The sequence below is a fragment of the Siniperca chuatsi genome, linkage group LG21 (genome assembly GCF_020085105.1).
Source record: "Siniperca chuatsi isolate FFG_IHB_CAS linkage group LG21, ASM2008510v1, whole genome shotgun sequence".
Classification (NCBI taxonomy): Eukaryota; Metazoa; Chordata; class Actinopteri; order Centrarchiformes; family Sinipercidae; genus Siniperca; species Siniperca chuatsi.
Genome location: NC_058062.1, coordinates 22,530,797 through 22,549,274, shown reverse-complemented (window position 1 = coordinate 22,549,274; position 18,478 = coordinate 22,530,797). Strand labels below are relative to the sequence as shown.

At 40.4% G+C, this 18,478-nt stretch overlaps 1 protein-coding gene across 2 annotated transcripts in view; it reads left to right on the top strand.

The window, feature by feature from the left end:
- Positions 1-17,758, top strand: part of fbxl16 (F-box and leucine-rich repeat protein 16) — a 52,684-nt gene extending 34,926 nt beyond the window's left edge. Inside the window, exons 5-7 of one of the 2 annotated variants that reach the window (XM_044182151.1) lie at positions 6,941-7,025; positions 12,430-12,493; positions 13,618-17,758. In XM_044182151.1, the coding sequence (XP_044038086.1) occupies positions 6,941-7,025; positions 12,430-12,493; positions 13,618-13,766 (298 nt within the window). In that variant the 3' untranslated portion in view covers positions 13,767-17,758. Of the gene's footprint in view, positions 1-6,940; positions 7,026-7,864; positions 8,428-12,429; positions 12,494-13,617 lie in introns of those variants that run through there. The other variant, XM_044182150.1, reaches the window with a different exon arrangement.
- Positions 17,759-18,478: the final 720 nt, after the last annotated feature.

Sequence of the window (18,478 nt, the reverse complement as noted above, 5' to 3'; positions counted from 1 at the left end):
ACAAAACGCAAGCTTGCTGACTCAAAATCGAGTGCACTCGTGGTGGGAATGACTGGTAAATAATTTATGTCGGGGGAATTTCTTATAGTGAATATATTTGATTTAAAACTGAACCTTTTCAATATAAAAGCATAAAACGTATCCACTGTGTGAGTCTCGCATTTGTACACTGTAAAATCAACACTGTAAAAGGAAAATAACCACAAGGTAATTACATTTAGAGCTACCTGTTTTTAACTAATTATAAATTATTATACCTGAGAATCCTCTCATTTAATTTGAAGCTAGAATCATACTTTTACCCTAGACAAAAGGTTTTATACATCGGGATGTCTCTTTTGCCAGTGTTAAATTTGGAAGTTAAAGGAGTCTATATACTGTAGTTATTCCTTGTTAATAACAAGCTGGTTGGCAAAAGGGTTACATCAGTTACTGTCACCCTCCTGTCTATTCTGGCCATTCTCCTCTGACCTATCAAGCCACTCACCAACAATCATTCTATGACCACAAAGATCATTTGAATCACTTAGTTACTTGAGTCATTTAAATGGACTATACTTGTATAGCACCTTTCTAGTCTTCCAACCACTCAAAGCGCTTTACTCTAAATGTCACATTCACCCCATTCACATGCATTCATTCACTGATGGCAGAGGCTACCATGCAAGGTGCCAACTGCTCATCAGAAAGAAACTAATCATTCAATGGCACAGCCTTCAGGAGCAATTTTGGGTTCAGTATCTTACCCAAGGACACTTCGACATGTGGGCTGGGGGAAGCCGGGGATCGAACTGCTGATCTTGGGCGACCCACTCTACTTCAGTTAAATTCTATTCAATGTTATTTATATAGCGCCAATTCATAACAGAAGTTATCTCATTGCACTTTTCCTATATAGGAGGTCTAGACCGTACTTTTTATAATATTATTTACAGAGACCCAACAAATCCCACCATGAGCAAGCACTTGGCGACAGTGGCAAGAAAAAACTTCCTTTTAACAGGCAGAAACCTCGGGCAGAATCAGAATCAATGGTGGGCGGCCATCCGCCACTGCCGCGTTAGGTTTTGAGAGGGGGGGCACAAAACAAATTCCACCTAGAATTTAAAAATTGTAATAATGTAATGGTAGTGGTAATATTAATATTAATAAAGTAATAATAATAGGAATTATAGTCACAGGAATAATAATGACAATAATAATAACAAAACCAATAACAGCAACTGTAGTAGCAGTTGTTGAGCAGGAACAGCAAGTGGCCCACAACCAAAAGTTGCCTGATAATAAGGAATTGCAATAGTCCAGCCTAGAAGTAACAAATGTATGGACTAGTTTTACAGCATCATTTTGAGACAGGATGTGCCTGATTTCGGCAAGGTTACATAGGTGAAAGAAGGCAGTCCTTGAAGTTTATTTCCTGCGGGAGTTAAAGGATCAACCCGGATCAAAGATAACTCAGAGGTTCCTTACGGTGGTGCTGGAGGCCAGGGCAATGCCATCTAGAGCAACTATACCTTTAGATTATGTGTCTCGGAGGTGTTCATCTGGCTTGATCGATAGAAATAATTGGGTATCATCCGCATAACAATGAAAGTTTATGGAGTGTTTCCTAATAATATTGCCTAAAGGAAGCATATGTAAGGTGAATAGAATCGGTCCAAGCACAGAACCTTGTGGAACTCCGTGACTAACTTTGACGTGCACGGAGGACTCACCCTTAACATGTACAAACTGAGATCAATCTGATAGATAGGATTCAAACCAGCTTAGGGTAGTTCCTTTAATGCCAATTGAATGTTCTGGTCTCTGTAATAGGATGTGATGGTTAATGGTGTTGAATGCAGCACTAAGTTCTAACAAGACAAGTACAGAGACAAGTCCATTGTCTGATGCAATTAAAAGGTCATTTGTAATTTTCACCAATGCTGTCTCGGTGCTGTGATGCACTCTAAATCCTGATTGAAAATCCTCAAATAAACTATTGTTTTTTAGAAACTTCTATTCCTGTGTGCATTGACGTGATAGTGAGCTGCTGTAACAAAAGAGTTTCCCCTTAGGGATCAATAAAGTATTTCTGATTCTGATAACTAAGGGTAAAACTTCTTTAAGCAGCCTAGTTGGAATGGGGTCTAAGAGAGAGGTTGATGGCTTAGATGAATTAATCGTTGCAGTTAGTTGAAGAAGGTCGGTAGGAGCAAAGCAGTAAATATATATATCAGGTTTTACAGTTGTTCCTGAGTCAGCACTGGTTGATGGCAGGACATGATGCATTTTTTCTCTAATAGTTAAAGTTTAGCATTAAAGAAGTTTTATCATTAAAGAAGCTCATGAAGTCGTTACTACTCAGGGCTATAGGAATACATGGCTTTGTCAGCCAGGCTACAGTGCTGAAAAGAAACCTGGGGTTGTTTTTATTTTCCTCTATTAATGGCGAAGTGTTTTGTGGTACTCATCCGCGCCGCACATCGCTTCACTGACTGCTCTGAAGAAACAGTTTCCATCTCCCAGTATCTCCATGGTTTTACAGGGTGCGCCTAACGCACCGCCGTCTGATGTATCAGACTGCTCACTGCACTGCAGCTTCTTGCATCTGTTAGTCTCCAAGCGTAACTTCATTAGTACAGTCTAAGCGTACGAGAGTCCCGGTGGCACACACGGCGTACTCGGACGCTTGCAGGGGATGACCCGAGTCCGTATCCCTTACCTGTTGCATTTGCAAGCGTCTCAATCCTGTCAGCTTCGCAATCCATGCATTTACGTATAGCAATGGCGTATGTGAACCCACGTCAGTTTGACGCACTCTGCCCTGTGACCACCGCATTTGGTCAACCGCAGGACAGCGGCAAGCAGTGGGAAACTGGCCTCCATTGAACAAATCGTGGGAGCTGTTCATGATAAGTGGTGGGGTTCGGTCCCTGAATGGAGGATCGAGTATGCCCTGAGCGACCCCGAGGTCGACGTTGGCGCTATTGCCGTCGCCGCCCTACCCGGAGGACTGTGTACTTTTGAGGTGAAGACTGCTGATGGCATCGTAGGCTGCACTTTGATCATTCGGCAAAGCTGGTACCGCTGCACCGACATTGTAGTAGGCTCATATCGGTCTCTTAAAGCCTTGGTACAAGAGATGAAGGACGAGATCACAAACGGACACTTGATCCCTAAACCAAGCCACATTCGGGCTGAGTCCCACACCGGGGAGGCGATGCAGGCGATGCTACAGGGGCTCAAAGACGCGTGGTGGGGCAGTGTGCACAGTCCGATGTCACCCGAATACTGGCACATGATGGACGATCTAGAAATGTGTTGGGAAGAGAACAACCCAGTGGTGGTGGTGTATTAGGCGGACGAAGACAATGTGGGGTACCTATTCACCATTGAAACCAATAGAAAGAGACACATGGTACATCTTAGCTCTGGTTATACGGTTTCTTGGAAACAGCTTACGAAACAGCGTACTGACAAAGGACAGGTACTAGCAGCCACGCCAGAAACAGTGACACAAACCTTCCCTACCATGAGTGGTTTGATGCACTACTCCTCAAGAGATTGGTATTCCGCCACATCTAAAAGGACTTCATAGGGTTCAATCCGTACAAAGATGATGACCCCTGACCACCAAAGGCGATCGGGGTGACCAGACCCCTTCCACCCCTGCAGGTGCAGGATTGAAAGAATATTATGAACAGCAACATGCCTTTGTAAAGCCCACATGATTTTCATGCACCCCTAATTTGAAATAAAGACGAACAGGGATTCTGTGGTGTGTTTATTGTCTTTATTGTGTGATTCGCTTCCTCGCCCATGGGGTGCTGTGCGCTTGGGAATGGATTTTAAAAACGCCCCCCTTTCCCAACACCAATGTACGTGCGGTTGCTTGTCATGTACATTTAACCCTCCCGCGGCCTCGGAGTTCTGTAGCGCCACCTGTGTCCTTCGGTTCAGACTGACCCACAGAGAGCCTCAGTGCACACGGGGCAGTACAGCAGTGTGCAGCTTCTGCACACGTACCTGTTGCACCCACGGCACATGGTGTGTGTTTTACTGTCCTTCTTAGGGGGGCATATCTGACACCTCTTCCTCTTGTTGGCCGTGGAAGAGGAGGCGGCCGGCAGGTCCTGCCGCTGCTGCTGCTGCCAGTTGGCAGTTATCCTCCTGCAGCTGTAGGTGGCGATGACCTTCTCCAGGTTGTCCACGCCGCCTTTGTTCCTGTTGTAGCACGTTCCTGTTCTTCTTGGGCATGTAGCAGACCAGGGTGGTGGTGCCCATGAAAGTGAAAAGGGAGGAGTGGACCACCCTGCCCTTGATGGCGAGCAGCGCGGGCGGGAGTTCAGGCTTGTTCTTCCTGACCGTGCTGACCATGGTGAGGTTCCAGCGGAGGAGCTGCCGTCCGAGCTCGTAGGAAGTTAAGAAGTTGTTGCAGGTGACGTTGCGGGGACCCCTCAGGCCCTCGATCAGGTCGAGCACGACGCGCATCCCCTGGTTCTTTTCGGGGGTGGCGGCTGGGGCTCCGCCAGCTGTGGGCTTCCCGGTGTAGATCTGCATCTTCCAGGTGTAGCTGGACTTTGTGTCGCAGGCCACCCAGGACTTGATTCCGTACTTGGCCGGCTTGCTGGGCATGTACAAAGCGATGCAATATAAAGGGACAGCGACCTAGAGAGAGAGAGAGAGACTATATATATCTTTTATGACTTGCGAACACATAACAACAAACACAAAGGTGATTTGTAATTTTCACCAGTACTGTCTCTGTGCAATGATGCACTCTAAAACCTGACTGAAAATCCTCAAATAAACTATTATTATTTAGAAAGTCACACAACTGATTGGCAACTGCTTTCTCAAGGATCTTAGAAAGAAAGGGAAGGTTAGATATAGGTCTATAGTTGGCTAAAACCCCAGGATCAAGAGTGGGCTTTTTAAGAAGCGGTTTAATTACAGCTACTTTAAAGGATTGTGGTACATAGCCTGTTAATAAAGAAAGATTGATCATATCCAGTAAAGAAGTGCTAATTAAGGATAAAATGTCTTCAAGCAGCCTAGATGGAATGGGGTCTAAGAGACAGGTTGATGGCTTAGATGAATTAATCGTCAAAGTCAGCTGAAGAAGGTTGACAGGAGCAAAGTAGCCAAAACACACATCAGGCTCTACAGCTGTTTCTGTGTTTGAAGATGTCAGCACCAGTTAAAGGCAGGACCTGATGAATTTTTTCTCTAACAAAATTAAAATTTTATCATTAAAGAAATTCATGAAGTCGTTACTACTGAGGGCTATAGGAATACATGGTTCAATAGAGCTGTGATTCTGTCAGCCTAGCTACAGTGCTGAAAAGAAACCTGGTTGTTTCTATTTTCCTCTATTAATGATGAGTAGTAAGCTGCTCTGGCATTACGGAGGGCCTTCCTATATGTTTTAAGACTATCTTGCCAGACTAAACGAGATTCTTTCAGGTTGTTGGAACCCCATTTCCTTTCAAGTTTTCGCGGTGTTTGCTTTAATTTGCGGGTTTGGGGGTTATACCATGGAGCTAACCTTCTTTGTTTCATTATCTTCTTTTTTAGAGGGGTGATAGAGTCGAGTGTCGTTCGCAGTGAGCCTACAGCACTATCAACAAGATGGTCAATTTGGGAGGGACTGAAATTAGCATAGGAGTCCTCTGTTATATTGAGACATAGCACGAAATTAAATGTAGATGAGATCGCTTCCTTAAATTTAGCTACAGCACTATCAGATTTTTGCCTAATGGAGTGTAGTCCAGTAATAGGAGTTCTAAATTTATTAAATAATGGTCCAATAATGAAGGATTCTCTGGAAAGACTATTAAATGTTCAATTTCAATGCCATATACGAGAACAAGGTCAAGGGTGTGGTTAAAACAGTGAGTGGGTTTATGTACACTCTGACAAAAGCCAATCGAATCTAATAATGAGATAAACGCAGTACTAAGGATACCATTATCAACGTCCACATGAATATTGAAATCACCTACAATAATTACTTTATCTGTTTTAAGGACTAAACTTGATAAAAACTCTGACAATTCAGATAAAAATTCAGAATAAGGATCAGGAGTGCGGTACACTATAACAAATAGAATTGGCTGTCGTGTTTTCCAGGTTGGGCATGAAAGACTATGAACAAGGCTTTCGAATGAGTTATAATATAGTTTAGGTTTAGGGTTGATTAATAGGCTTGAGTCGAAGATGGCTGCATCTCCACCTCCTTGGCCGGTACCTCGAGGAATGTGAGTATTAATATGACTGGGCGGAGTGGATTCATTAAGGCTAACATATTGTTCAAGACCCAGCCAGGTTTCAGTAAGACAAAATAAGTCAATATGATACTCTGATATTAAATTGTTCACTAGTCAGCTTTAGATGACAGAGATCTTATGTTTAAGAGTCCACATTTAATTCTCCTATTTTGTTGTGCTATTTCCGCGTTTTTGTTTAGGTTTTAATGTATAACTCCTCTTCCGTTAACGTTTGATTTTATTAATTTAAGTGGTCGGGGGGCAGACACCATCAGTAAGGAGTTTTGGATGGGTAACTGCTCTGGAAGCGCAGAGAAGCGTGTAGGACTAAGCCACAGCCGCGTATTTGACATTTCTTCCATCCTGATGTTTGAGCTGAACCACTGAAACTTTTGACCATGTCTGCATGCTTTTATCCATAGAGCTGCTGCTATGTAATTGGCTGATTAGATATTTTCTGAGCAGGTGTACAGATATACAGTAGATAATAACATTGGCCATTGAGTGTATATTGGTATTGGCATATATGTTAGTAACTATGCAAATAGGAATTACAGTACATAAATGGCAACCTGTTAAAAGAGTGAGCGTGTGAATGTTTTGTTTCCACCAGTTTGTTATTGCATCAGTCGATAAGGAAAAGTCATGGTTTACCCAGGTGTAATGTTGTGTATTGTGTCTACTTTTAGGTGTGTGCGGATCACAGACACTGGCTTGGGCTACTTGTCCACCATGTCATCATTAAGGAGCCTCTATCTGCGCTGGTGCTGTCAGGTAACAAAACACACACAAAAATATGTAACAAAGCATGGGAAGAGTTTACACCACACTGGATTTTCTTGATGTATTTTAGATGAGCAGATGTTCTACTATTTATCATTTAGCAACCAAGATTACAGGCTGTGAAAAACAACTTGGCAATGTACATGGACAATATCTGAGAAACTAATAACTTCTAGCAAGAAATATAAATATCCAACAAGCAGATTGCCATGAAGTTTGCTGAGTATGTTTATGCTACTGACAGGATGAACCTTGTTGAGTTTCATGATGTCATGACCTTACCTGTAGCACAACTATATCACAAACTTTGTACTTTACTCGAACTTGAAGTAAGGCTCTAAGAATAGCAAAATAGTCAGTATTGTAGCTGGTTCCATCCAACTCTCATATGGGACTATGATAAACACTGTAGCCTCTGGGGGCTGTGAGGATTCTGCATTTTTAAAGTGCATTTATTACCTGTCAAATCTGAAATGGCTTAAAGGATCATGCCAATGTGTTAGGGTTAGGGTTAAGTTTTATTAAAACATGTTCTGACCATTATTACATTACATTGCAAGCTATGTACTTTTAGATTTTTGGACATCATTTTTTCTATAATTCCAGACAGCCATTGGTTTGTATTTATTTCTCTGTGGTATGAAAATCCATTAGCACTCTTGTAACTTGCATATGTCTTGTCATCCATCACTTTTAACATCCAGGATTGCTGAGTGGTAATTTGGTTTAAGCACAGAAAAGTCTGAACTGCATTATCTTACAACAATAATTGACAAAACTTAAGTTTGTTTGTTTTTTTACAATTGCTAACACACAGTTTACTTTTTCAGCACAACAGAAGTCATTGTGGACTGAACTATGGATCACTTTTCATTGATTTGATACAAAATGCATTCACTGACCACATTCATGAACACAAACTCTATATTTACAGTCTATTACAGACTATTGTAAAAATCTTAAATTTACATACACAACCTTACATAACACAAAATTCCTGTAAATGTGACGGCAATGTGCTACATTCAGCAACATTCAATGAGAACTTGTGGCCAAATGCAGAAGACGGGGTTGACTAGCACTGTTGTATTTCTATATCTTTAGCTATCCTATATATGTATGTATAGTGAATATGTATAGTTTTGTCTGTTGTGCTGTACTGCATGTCGGTAAAGAACTGTCTGAACAGTTTTCAAAACAGGAAGTCAGTAAAGAGAAATGTTATTATCGTTAACGAAAACTAACAAAATAACGAAAACTAAATGTGAATAAACATTTTGTTAACTGGAATAAAAATAAAAACGAGGCTTTACAAAGAAACAATAACTAACTGAAACTGTATTGTGTGTTTACAAAACTAACTAAAACAAACTAAAATTATAGAGAAAATGTCCTTTTTGTCTTTGTCAATTTATTTCATACTATACAAGCCTAGTGGACATGAAATCTATCTTCCAGTTTTTTAGCTGTGCCAGTTTTACGCCAGCTGTCAACACCTCACGGTCCGATGTTGTCAATCTGTCCACGCCGTGGCTGGCATCACAGCGGCGGCGAAAGTTGGAAGAAAGTACCAGAGTCCCATTTGGGATTACTTTGAATACAACTGTGTCACGTATAAAAGCAAGTGCCTTGTAGTAATGGAAGGTGATAAAATATGTGAAACATTTCTCAAGGGGAGAAATCACAAATCTGAAAGTCCTTTTGAAATAAATTGCAGAAGAAGGCTAACCTTGCTTAACTTAACAAGGTAAGCAACAAGCCCCCCTCCCGTGAAATAGAAGCTAACGTTAGATCCAAGCCAGGCAGTACGAATCAGAATCAGAAATACTTTATTGATTATGATAATAATCATATAATCATATATCATAATAATGATTATGAGATGGTGGATATTGCACAGCAGTAATAGTATGAATAAATATCAATAAATAGGGAATTTAAATTGAAAACAGAGTATATTGCACAGGACTATTAAACAGTGAATAATGCACAATTATTTCAAGTATTACAGTGATGTTAATGATCCAATGTCCAGTTTAGTGACTTAAGGTCATATAAACTGACACTTAGAGTGAGGAGTTAAAGAGGTTGATGGCCACAGGCAGGAATGACTTCCTGTGGCGCTCTGTGGTGTTTTTGGTGGGATGAGTCTTTTACTCCTTTGTTTGACCAGCACGTCATAGAGTTGGTGGGAGACACTGTCCAAGATGGCATGTAGTTTGGCCAGCATCCTCCTCTCTGACACCACCGCCAGAGAGTCCAGCTCCACCCCCACAATGTCACTGGCTTTACGGATCAGTTTGTTGAGTCTGTTAGCGTCCGCTACCTCAACCTCAACCTACTCAACCTGCTGCCCCAGCATGCAACAGCATACAGGATAGCACTGGCCACCACAGACATAAAACATCCTCAGCATTGTCCAGCAGATGTTGAAGGACCTCAGCCTCCTCAGAAAATAGAGGCGGCTCTGGCCCTTCCTGTAAAGAGCTTAAGTGTTCTTAGCCCAGTCCAGTTTATTGTCCATGTGTACTCCCAGGTACTTGTAATCCTCTACAATGTCCACACGGACCCCCTAGATGGAAACAGGGGTCACTGGTGCCTTGGCCCTTCGTAGGTCTACAACCAGCTCCTTAGACTTTGTTGCATTGAGCTGCAGATGGTTCTGCTCACACCATGAGACAAAGTTCCCCACCACAGCCCTGTACTCAGAGTCATCACCACCACTGATACTTCCCACCACAGCAGAGTCATCAGAAAACTTCTGAAGGTGGCAGGACTCTGTGTGGTAGCTGATGTCTGTGGTGTAGATGGTGAAGAGGAAGGGAAAGAGGACAGTCCCCTGAGGGGCCCCAGTGTTGCTGACCACGCTGTCCAACACACAGTGCATGTAGTAAACAATCCAGCACACAAGGGGGGCATCCACCTGCATCGCTGCCAGCTTCTCAGTGTTGAAAGCACTGGAGAAGTCAAAAAACATGATCCTCACTATGCTTGGCGGCTTGTCCCGGTGGGTGTAGATGCGGTTCAGCAGGAAGATGATGGCATCCTCAACTCCCAGCCAGGGCTGGTAGGCGAACTGAAGGGGGTCCAGGCAGGGACTGATCACTTGGCCACAGCTGTTCCATCACCAGTCTCTCCAGGGTCTTTATTATGTGGGAGGTCAGTGCCACCAGTCTGTAGTCCTCGAAGCCACTGGGACGCGGCTTCTTCGGCACAGGAATGAGGCAAGATGTCTTCCACAAAACAGGGACTCTTTGAAGACTCAGGCTCAGGTTGAAGACATGGTGAAGGACTCCACATAGCTCGGGGGCACAGGCTTTTAGCACCCCAGGGCAAACGCCATTGGGGCCTGCAGCCTTGTTTGAGTGGATGTACTGTACTGTTGTATGATGTATTGTTTTTATTACGCAATACTTTTCTGTCTTTTTTTAATCTTGCCTCTGACAAATACCCCATATTACAAATTAAAACTAACACTAAAACTAAGCATTTTCAAAAAATAAAAACTAAACTAGCAAACCCACTTTAAAAACTAATTAAAACTAAATTGAAATTCAAAAAGTCAAAATGACAAAAATAAAAACTAATGAAAAATGCAAAAGTATAATAAATTTGGTGTGTTACCAATTGTACAAAACTATAATGCAGACTTGGTGTACACTATGAGAGATTGCAGCACTCTACAAGTTAAGAGTTTGCTACTTGATTTTACAACCTGCAAGCATTTGTTTAATTGGACAACTAAATTCAGTTCAGTTCAATTTTATCTATATAGCACCAATTCATAACAAAAGTTATCTTATTGCATTTTTCCTATAGAGCAGGTCTAGACCGTACTCTTTATAATATTATTTACAGAGACCCAACAAGTCCCACCATGAGCAAGCACATTGGCGACAGTGGCCTTCCTTTTAACAGGCAGAAACCTTGGGCAGAACCAGACTCAGTGGTGGGTGGCCATCTGCTGCTGCCATGTTAGGTTTTGAGAGAGAGAGAGAGAGAGAGAGAGAGAGAGAGAGAGAGAGAGAGAGAGAGAGAGAGAGAGAGGGGGCGGGGGAGAGGGAAGCACAATGCAAATTTCACCTAGAATTTTAAAATTGTAAAAATGTAATGGTAATATTAATATTAATAAAGTAATAATGATAGGAATGATGGTCATAGGAATAATAATGATAATAATAATAATAAAGCCAGTAACAACAACTGTAGTAGCAGTAGTCGAGCAGGAACATGGGGACAGCAGGTGACCCACAACCAAAGGTCCAGTCTCTGCAGCTCCAGAGGTAGAAATACCTGTTGAAAGCGACAGAAGGAGAGAGAAGAGAGAGACAAGAAAGCACAAAACCATGGGAGAGAGAAGATGCAGTAATGGGATAAAAATGCATACAGATGGAGAGGGAGAGAAGGAGAGAGGAAAGAGGTGCATCATGGGAAGTTTCCCAGCAGTCTAGGCCTATAGTAGGTGGTGGGACTCACCCAAGCCAGCCCTAACTATAAGCTTTATCAAAGAGGAAAGTCTTAAGCCTACTCTTAAATGTGGAGGTGGTGTCTGCCTCCCGAACCCAAATTGGGATCTGACTCCAAAGGAGAGGAGCTTGATAGCTGAAGGCTCTGGCTCCCATTCTACTTTTGGAGACTCTAGGAACCACAAGTAACCCCGCATTCTGGGAATGCAGTGTTCTAGTCAGGTAATAAGGTATTATGAGCTCTTTAAGCTATGATGGTGCCTGACCATTAAGAGCTTTGTAGGTGAGGAGAAGGATTTTAAATTCTATTCTGGATTTTATAGGGAGCCAGTGCAGAGAAGCTAATATTGGAGAAATATAATATCTTGTCCTAGTTCTTGTCAGTAAACGTGCCGCAGCATTCTGGATCAACTGGAGAGTCTTAAGGGACTTATTCGGGCAGCCTGATAATAAGGAATTGCAATAGTTCAGCAATAGACAATAAACTATTGTTATTTAGAAAGTCACACAATTGATTGGCGACTGCTTTCTCAAGGATCTTAGAGAGAAAGGGAAGGTTAGATATAGGTCTATAGTTGGCTGAAACCCCTGGATCAAGAGTGGGCTTTTTAAGAAGATGTTTAAATTACATAGTGCCTACAGCACTATCAAGAAGATGGTCAATTTGGGAGGTACTGATAATAGCATAGGAGTCCTCTGTTATATTGAGACATAGCACCGAATTAAATTTAGCTACAGCACTATCAGATAGACATCTAGAGTAGGAATAAAGATGATTATTGCAAGAAAATTGCCTAAACTTTAATGTTTTAGTAATTTATTGATATAAAAGTGATACAAACAATTGCTCTTTAACTTGTCACTCACAATGTTTAGGGTTTCTGAAATGATGGTCTTTAATTGGAATACTTGTTCGTGTGAGATTGCAGGTGCAAGATTTTGGACTGCAGCATTTGTTTGGAATGAGGAGTCTTCGTCTACTGTCTCTTGCAGGTATGATTTATCACTCCGTCTTTCCCCACAGAAAGCCTTTACTAGTATTAAAATGTGTCTTGACCTGTCTAGATTCTATTCACACTGAAACCCATGTTTAAATATAATTACATTAAGTTTTAAATATAAAAACCTTTGTTGTTCTCGCATGCATTAGATACTTTGTAATACACAGTAAGTTAAGAAGGAAGAACATATATGTATGGTAAAGAGAATCTCAACTCAATACGTATGTAAATTTTAGTTTGTATTCAATGTATTCAGACCACTCATGCCAAGCTATTAGAGGTGCTATTGATACCATTGATAACATTCACCCACTTGATGACGCACTCCTCCTCCCCCACTTGGCCAGTAGATCAGAGTTTTCCTGGCCCCTAGTATATTTTCACTGGCCTGGCAGCCAAAAAATTAAAATAACCCATTATATTCCATCATTTAATAATTACAGGGGCCCTATATTGCAACACTTTTCACACATTTCAATCACCCTTACACTATAAGACATTAGGTAAATATTTACATTTTAATCCAATCAAAGAGTACAGTACATTGCAGGGATGCTATTAAAACCCACAGTGCTCCACATTAGCTGATCTAATAATCAGATTGTGATGGAATTTGGTATATTAACCCTTTTGATGTTAATGACCCCATGGGCTTTCCTCTACCACTACACTCAGGACAAACTACATTTTTCAAAATACAAGCTTTATTTTTAGCAGATAGGTCACATTAGCATTTTGTAACTTCAGTTGAATTTAAAATCTGTTACCAATCGGAAATGCAAATATTTTACATTTGCTCATAGAAAGTAGATACACTTCAGAGCTGAAAGTCAATTGATTAATTAGCAAATCGACAAAAATATAAACTGCAACTAATTCCAGCTTCTAAATTGTGAGGATTTGCTGCTTTTGTTTGTCTATGCGATAGCACACTGAATATCTTAATCGAGAAAGTAATCAGAAAGTAATTAGCAGACTAACCATTAATGAGAAAAAATGTTAGTTGCAGCAGATACACTGCAGATACATTTTGTAACCTTTTGGCCGGATTAGCATCCTATTTACCTGTTACCCAGCCCACAGCTGAATGTTGTCCCTCCTGCTGTGTCCACCCAGGCTGCCCCCTGCTGACCACCACTGGTCTATCAGGCCTTATCCAGCTGCAGGAGCTGGAGGAGCTGGAGCTGACCAACTGCCCTGGAGCCACTGCCGAGCTCTTCAAATACTACTCCCAGCACCTGCCCCACTGCATGGTCATTGAGTAAGACCACTGACCTATCCCACCAACCAACCGACCGACCGATCGCCATACTTCTACCTTCTTCCTCCTTACTCTTCCTCACTCTTTTCTCAAATGCTAGCCAGGAGACTGAACTGCTCCTACTGTACCACACGGTTGCTCATTACTTGACCCCCTACCCGTCTTCCTCCACACCTCATTGAGTAGACTGACCCACAGATGGACAGATAGGCATAAAGGCAGATGATGGTAAATGCCTGACCCAGAGGATGATGGGATGGCGTTTGAGCTTCATTTAAGAAGATACTGGAGTGAAGAGCTTGGTGTGACATCTTGTCTGACAGCAAGTTTCTTTTTCAGAATCAACAAAAGGCTTTTGTACAGAGGAGAGCTTCTCTAAAGACTTTGATGATTTTCTTTTCGCTGAATGGACACTGAAGGGAGTTACATGCGCAGATCCAGATGCAACGTAAATGAATTAGGAAAGGGGAAATAATGACTTGTGTTTGAGCTGATATGGTGGAACTCACACATGCGCTCATACACTGTAAACACACTCACACACATACTGTATATGGTAAGTGAAACAAATGTAAGTCCTCAAGACCATGAGTACTGACGTTTCTATTTCCATCACTCTGTGTAATATAACTGCTATTCTTTTTCTCAGAAGGTATCAAATGTTAAGTTTTCTCTTGTTTAAAGAAAGACACCAAATGCCAGCTAGAGAAACAGGAATCAGAGGCAACTAAAGCAGTTGAGGAAGTGAGTGACAGGGATGGATCTCTCTTTTTCTCCCTTCCTCTGTGTGTGAAGTGACTCACAGGTTCCCATCCTCTTGGGATACCACAATCTTTTTCCATATCTGTGTCTTATCAGAATGATGAATTTGATTTGAACTTTTGTGGTCCTGAAGCTGCATTGTGTGACCCCCTGGCTAACATGAGGTTACCTCAAAAGGTAAAAAGGGAGGCTAGGGGATTTCAGTATTTGTTATTAGAGCAGTCTACACTACAGGCCATGGTCAGAAATGAGTAGGAGCTCAGGGCTCTTGTACTGGGGCAGTTTTTAAAAGATAATTTTGTTTGAGGGAAATTTACACATTTTCCTACTAACCCAGAGTCAGAGAATCTTATGAATGGCCTTTCATATTTAGCCTAGCTTAGCTCAATTAACTGATGTCAGTGGGATCACGTAACAGCTCCTATTAGTCCTTAGCCCTACAGTTGATGGCTGGTCTAACTACACTGAATGTTTGAATTGTAAATGACATATTACAATCGCCATTTACATTCTAATGTTCCTAATATCTGCAAACTGAGAAGTGAGTTTATGTGAAACTTAAATCCACAAATTGTTTTTTAAAGGCAAAACTGCCTTTGGAAGTATATAAAATGTGAGCAAAAACATAAATTAACATCAATCAAGGAAGCTGTCATTGTTCAGGGCTATGCTTTTGTTGCTTTTTTTGTTGCAAACCCAAGTTGTTATAAAGCATATTTTTTCTTAGACCTTAGATTCCCATATACATCCATAATCTGAGCTAAGCAAGGCTAAGCTTTGTATTCAACACTGGTACAAAAAGGCATCTGAAAGTGTGTCTGACATTGGGTAAGAAGGAAAACAGTAGTAAGTAAGTTTCCCATAAACCAAAGTATTTATTTATCATGAATACGTTATTGATGTTACAAAGTAAAAACAAATAATTTAAATGCCAGTAGTTTCGTTCCCACGATCATCTGATATTAAAAAGAAATGAATGAGCCCAACAGTGAGCCACTGAAGGGATTGGATCAGTGTCAGCCAGTATTAGGTTGTGCCAAATGCATCCGTAGCAGCACATAAAATGTGGCTGGTTGTCTCTAGCTGATTGCTGGCTACACTGAAACTGACTCAGTGTGTACTGTACGGACATGGCAGACCATGCATGTTTTTAGTTGGTCTGCATTTTTGTTTCAAGAAGGCCCATTTTACAGGTTGTTCTGAATATCTTCATTGTACAGTATATTTATTTATTTATTTATTAATCTATTTATTTCTTTAAATTAATTTGTGTCTTATTTACATGATTTATTTATTGAAGAGGCATTTTTCAAATGATTTTGTTTTATGGAACTTGCTTCAAATTTGGGCCTGAATTAGCTTATGCATTTATTACTGGTTTTGTTTTTGTTATTATTATTTTCTGACATTTCAGACCCCTGAGTGAAATAATCTACTTATTACACATTTAACATACACTCTTTTAGACACCAGTGACAGTTCACATCATTAAGACTGACTTAAAGTTTTTTAATCTTCATAATGCGCAAGAGTATATTTTTTGTGCAAGTATGTGTCAACTTTGTATTACCGTTGGGTCCATCATTAAGAACAATGGGATAAACAGTGGTGACAAGTTATATTTACTGTCATTGTCCTGAAAATGGAAATACAGAGTATGAGTCTGAGATTGACCTCTGTGATGGCTAAGAAATGTTTACACTGTCTACAAAGACAAATGGCAAGATGTCTGATTTGAAGATGAGGATTCTGTGGAAGCTTATTACGGACATAACTATTGAAAAGGAAAAACTTTATATATTAAACACATTTTGAGCATGATCCAGCAAGCTAGCTTTAACACTAGCTCTGCACTCACTAGCTTTGGTTTGGGAGAGCTTAAGACTTTATTGGAACTTCATGGTGGCATGATAGATACTAGGATGGCAAGTGTGTTGATATGTTGATTTTGTTATTATTACTGTAACTGTCCACTCAAGTGCAATTTGATATTTATGCCACACCTTACTAATAAATGAAGGCCATCTGGAAGCAACAGTTACTTGATAGATGTTCGTTACTGCGCCCTCTGGGGCTACTTGCCGAGTAACTGTACAAGACATGTAGCCAAGAGTTTCATTGTTTTTAGTTTGGCCAGCTCATGGAATTATCATTAAATTACTAAAGTTTTGATTTGGGAGAACTAAAGACTAAAATGCCTAATTAGACAGAAAAATGACAATTACTTATTTAAAATTGCTGTTTAGTTTTTAATAACTAAATTAAATGGTTTTCATTACACAAAGTTAACAGTGGTTTAATTTACAGTGTCAGATCAGCATGCAAACATTTTTCATGTGCAAAAATCAAGTCATTTTAAATATCTATATTGTAAAGTTGTCAATAATGAATTGATAAGTCGATAATTGGTCCCATCCCTACTCTTTCACCCTAAAAACATACATTTCAAAATGTGTTCTGCAGCTCTGTTCCTGCACCCTGACTCACAATTTGATTACTACTCAACACAAATGTGTTTTGTGCTGTTTCAGTATTTTTGCTTTTAATGAGCTTCCGGAGAATTCAAATGTAAGTTTACATATCATGAACTTTGACATGCACAGTCATGCATTTCTCAGCTATTAACAACTAACAACAAATCCAAGGTACATTATCTAAGGTACATTTTCTAAGGTAAATAATTCCTGTCACATCTATTACTGTCTACAGTCTTTGGTCTACATCTGGTCTACACCATTTTGTTACAACCCTTGTACAGCACAACTTTAAGTAAGCAGTAAAATAAATACTGACAGTTGACTGATAATGTTGAAATTGGCAGGATTTGTGTGCTCTTTCAGTCTCAGAGTGTTTAGCCCACCTGTGCCTGTACTGATCTTACTTTGACCGAAGACCACCTTTGCACTAATGACCAGCGGCTTTTGTGCTTTGGTACCTGCAGATGTTCTAGACCATTTGAAAAAAGCATTGACTCATACCAACATCACACCAACATGCCTGTTGACAAGAAGTGCCAGAGCCAGATGTGGTCAGTAAGTGGTTTGGACTTCTGGTAACAATGGAAATGAACTGATCGTGTGTAAAGCTGTGTTGTGTGTAGACTATTCACACATGCATATATCAATGATTTCAATGGCAAGATGAAAATGTTGCAAAAAATGATGGATCCGGTCAAATATGTATTATTAGTTTTCCTGCAGCTCTTAAGCAAATAAAATGTAATGTTGGAAAGTATGGGGTGGACTAAATAACAAACACCACATAGTTACACATCTACTGATAATGTGCTTCTTTTGTCAAGGTACATTTGCAATTTCTACCTTCTGTTATCTACTATGCATTTTACTACATTAACCGAAATGAGCTGTCATCCAAGCTGTGTGCATGCAGTTATGCAGGAGAGCTTTAACCGGCCTCCCTTGCGGTACAAAGAGACATGTGCTTGTGCCATATATTAATGAGCTGGGCAAATGCAAAAATTGAGAAAATCAGGCAAATACCTTTTCAATTTAAGGTTTGGTTGTTCTACTAATGTAACTCAAATCCAGTAACTGCATACTATGCAACTGATGGCCTTGTTTGAAAGCAGCCTGCATCATTCTTTCACAAGCCAGCAGATACACTTTTCATTAATGGTGTATTAAAAGTGTATTTAGTCTAACAAAACAAATAAAAACAAATGTAGGCTACACACTGTATAAACATCTAAGTCAGATCACTGGATTGAATATTAGAATCCTCTTGTTGTGCAGAGTATAGCTTTCTTTTGATGGAAATTAGCCTATTTCTTTTCTCTAATTTGCATTGGTTGCAATTTGTTTTATAGTGATGCCCAATGGTGAATTAATTAAATAGAATGTCTTGGCTTTCACTCAGTAGTGTAGGGAATTACAATGGTTAAAGGGGCACCAAATTGTGTTGGTGCAATCAATTAATTATGGAATCAGAATTATC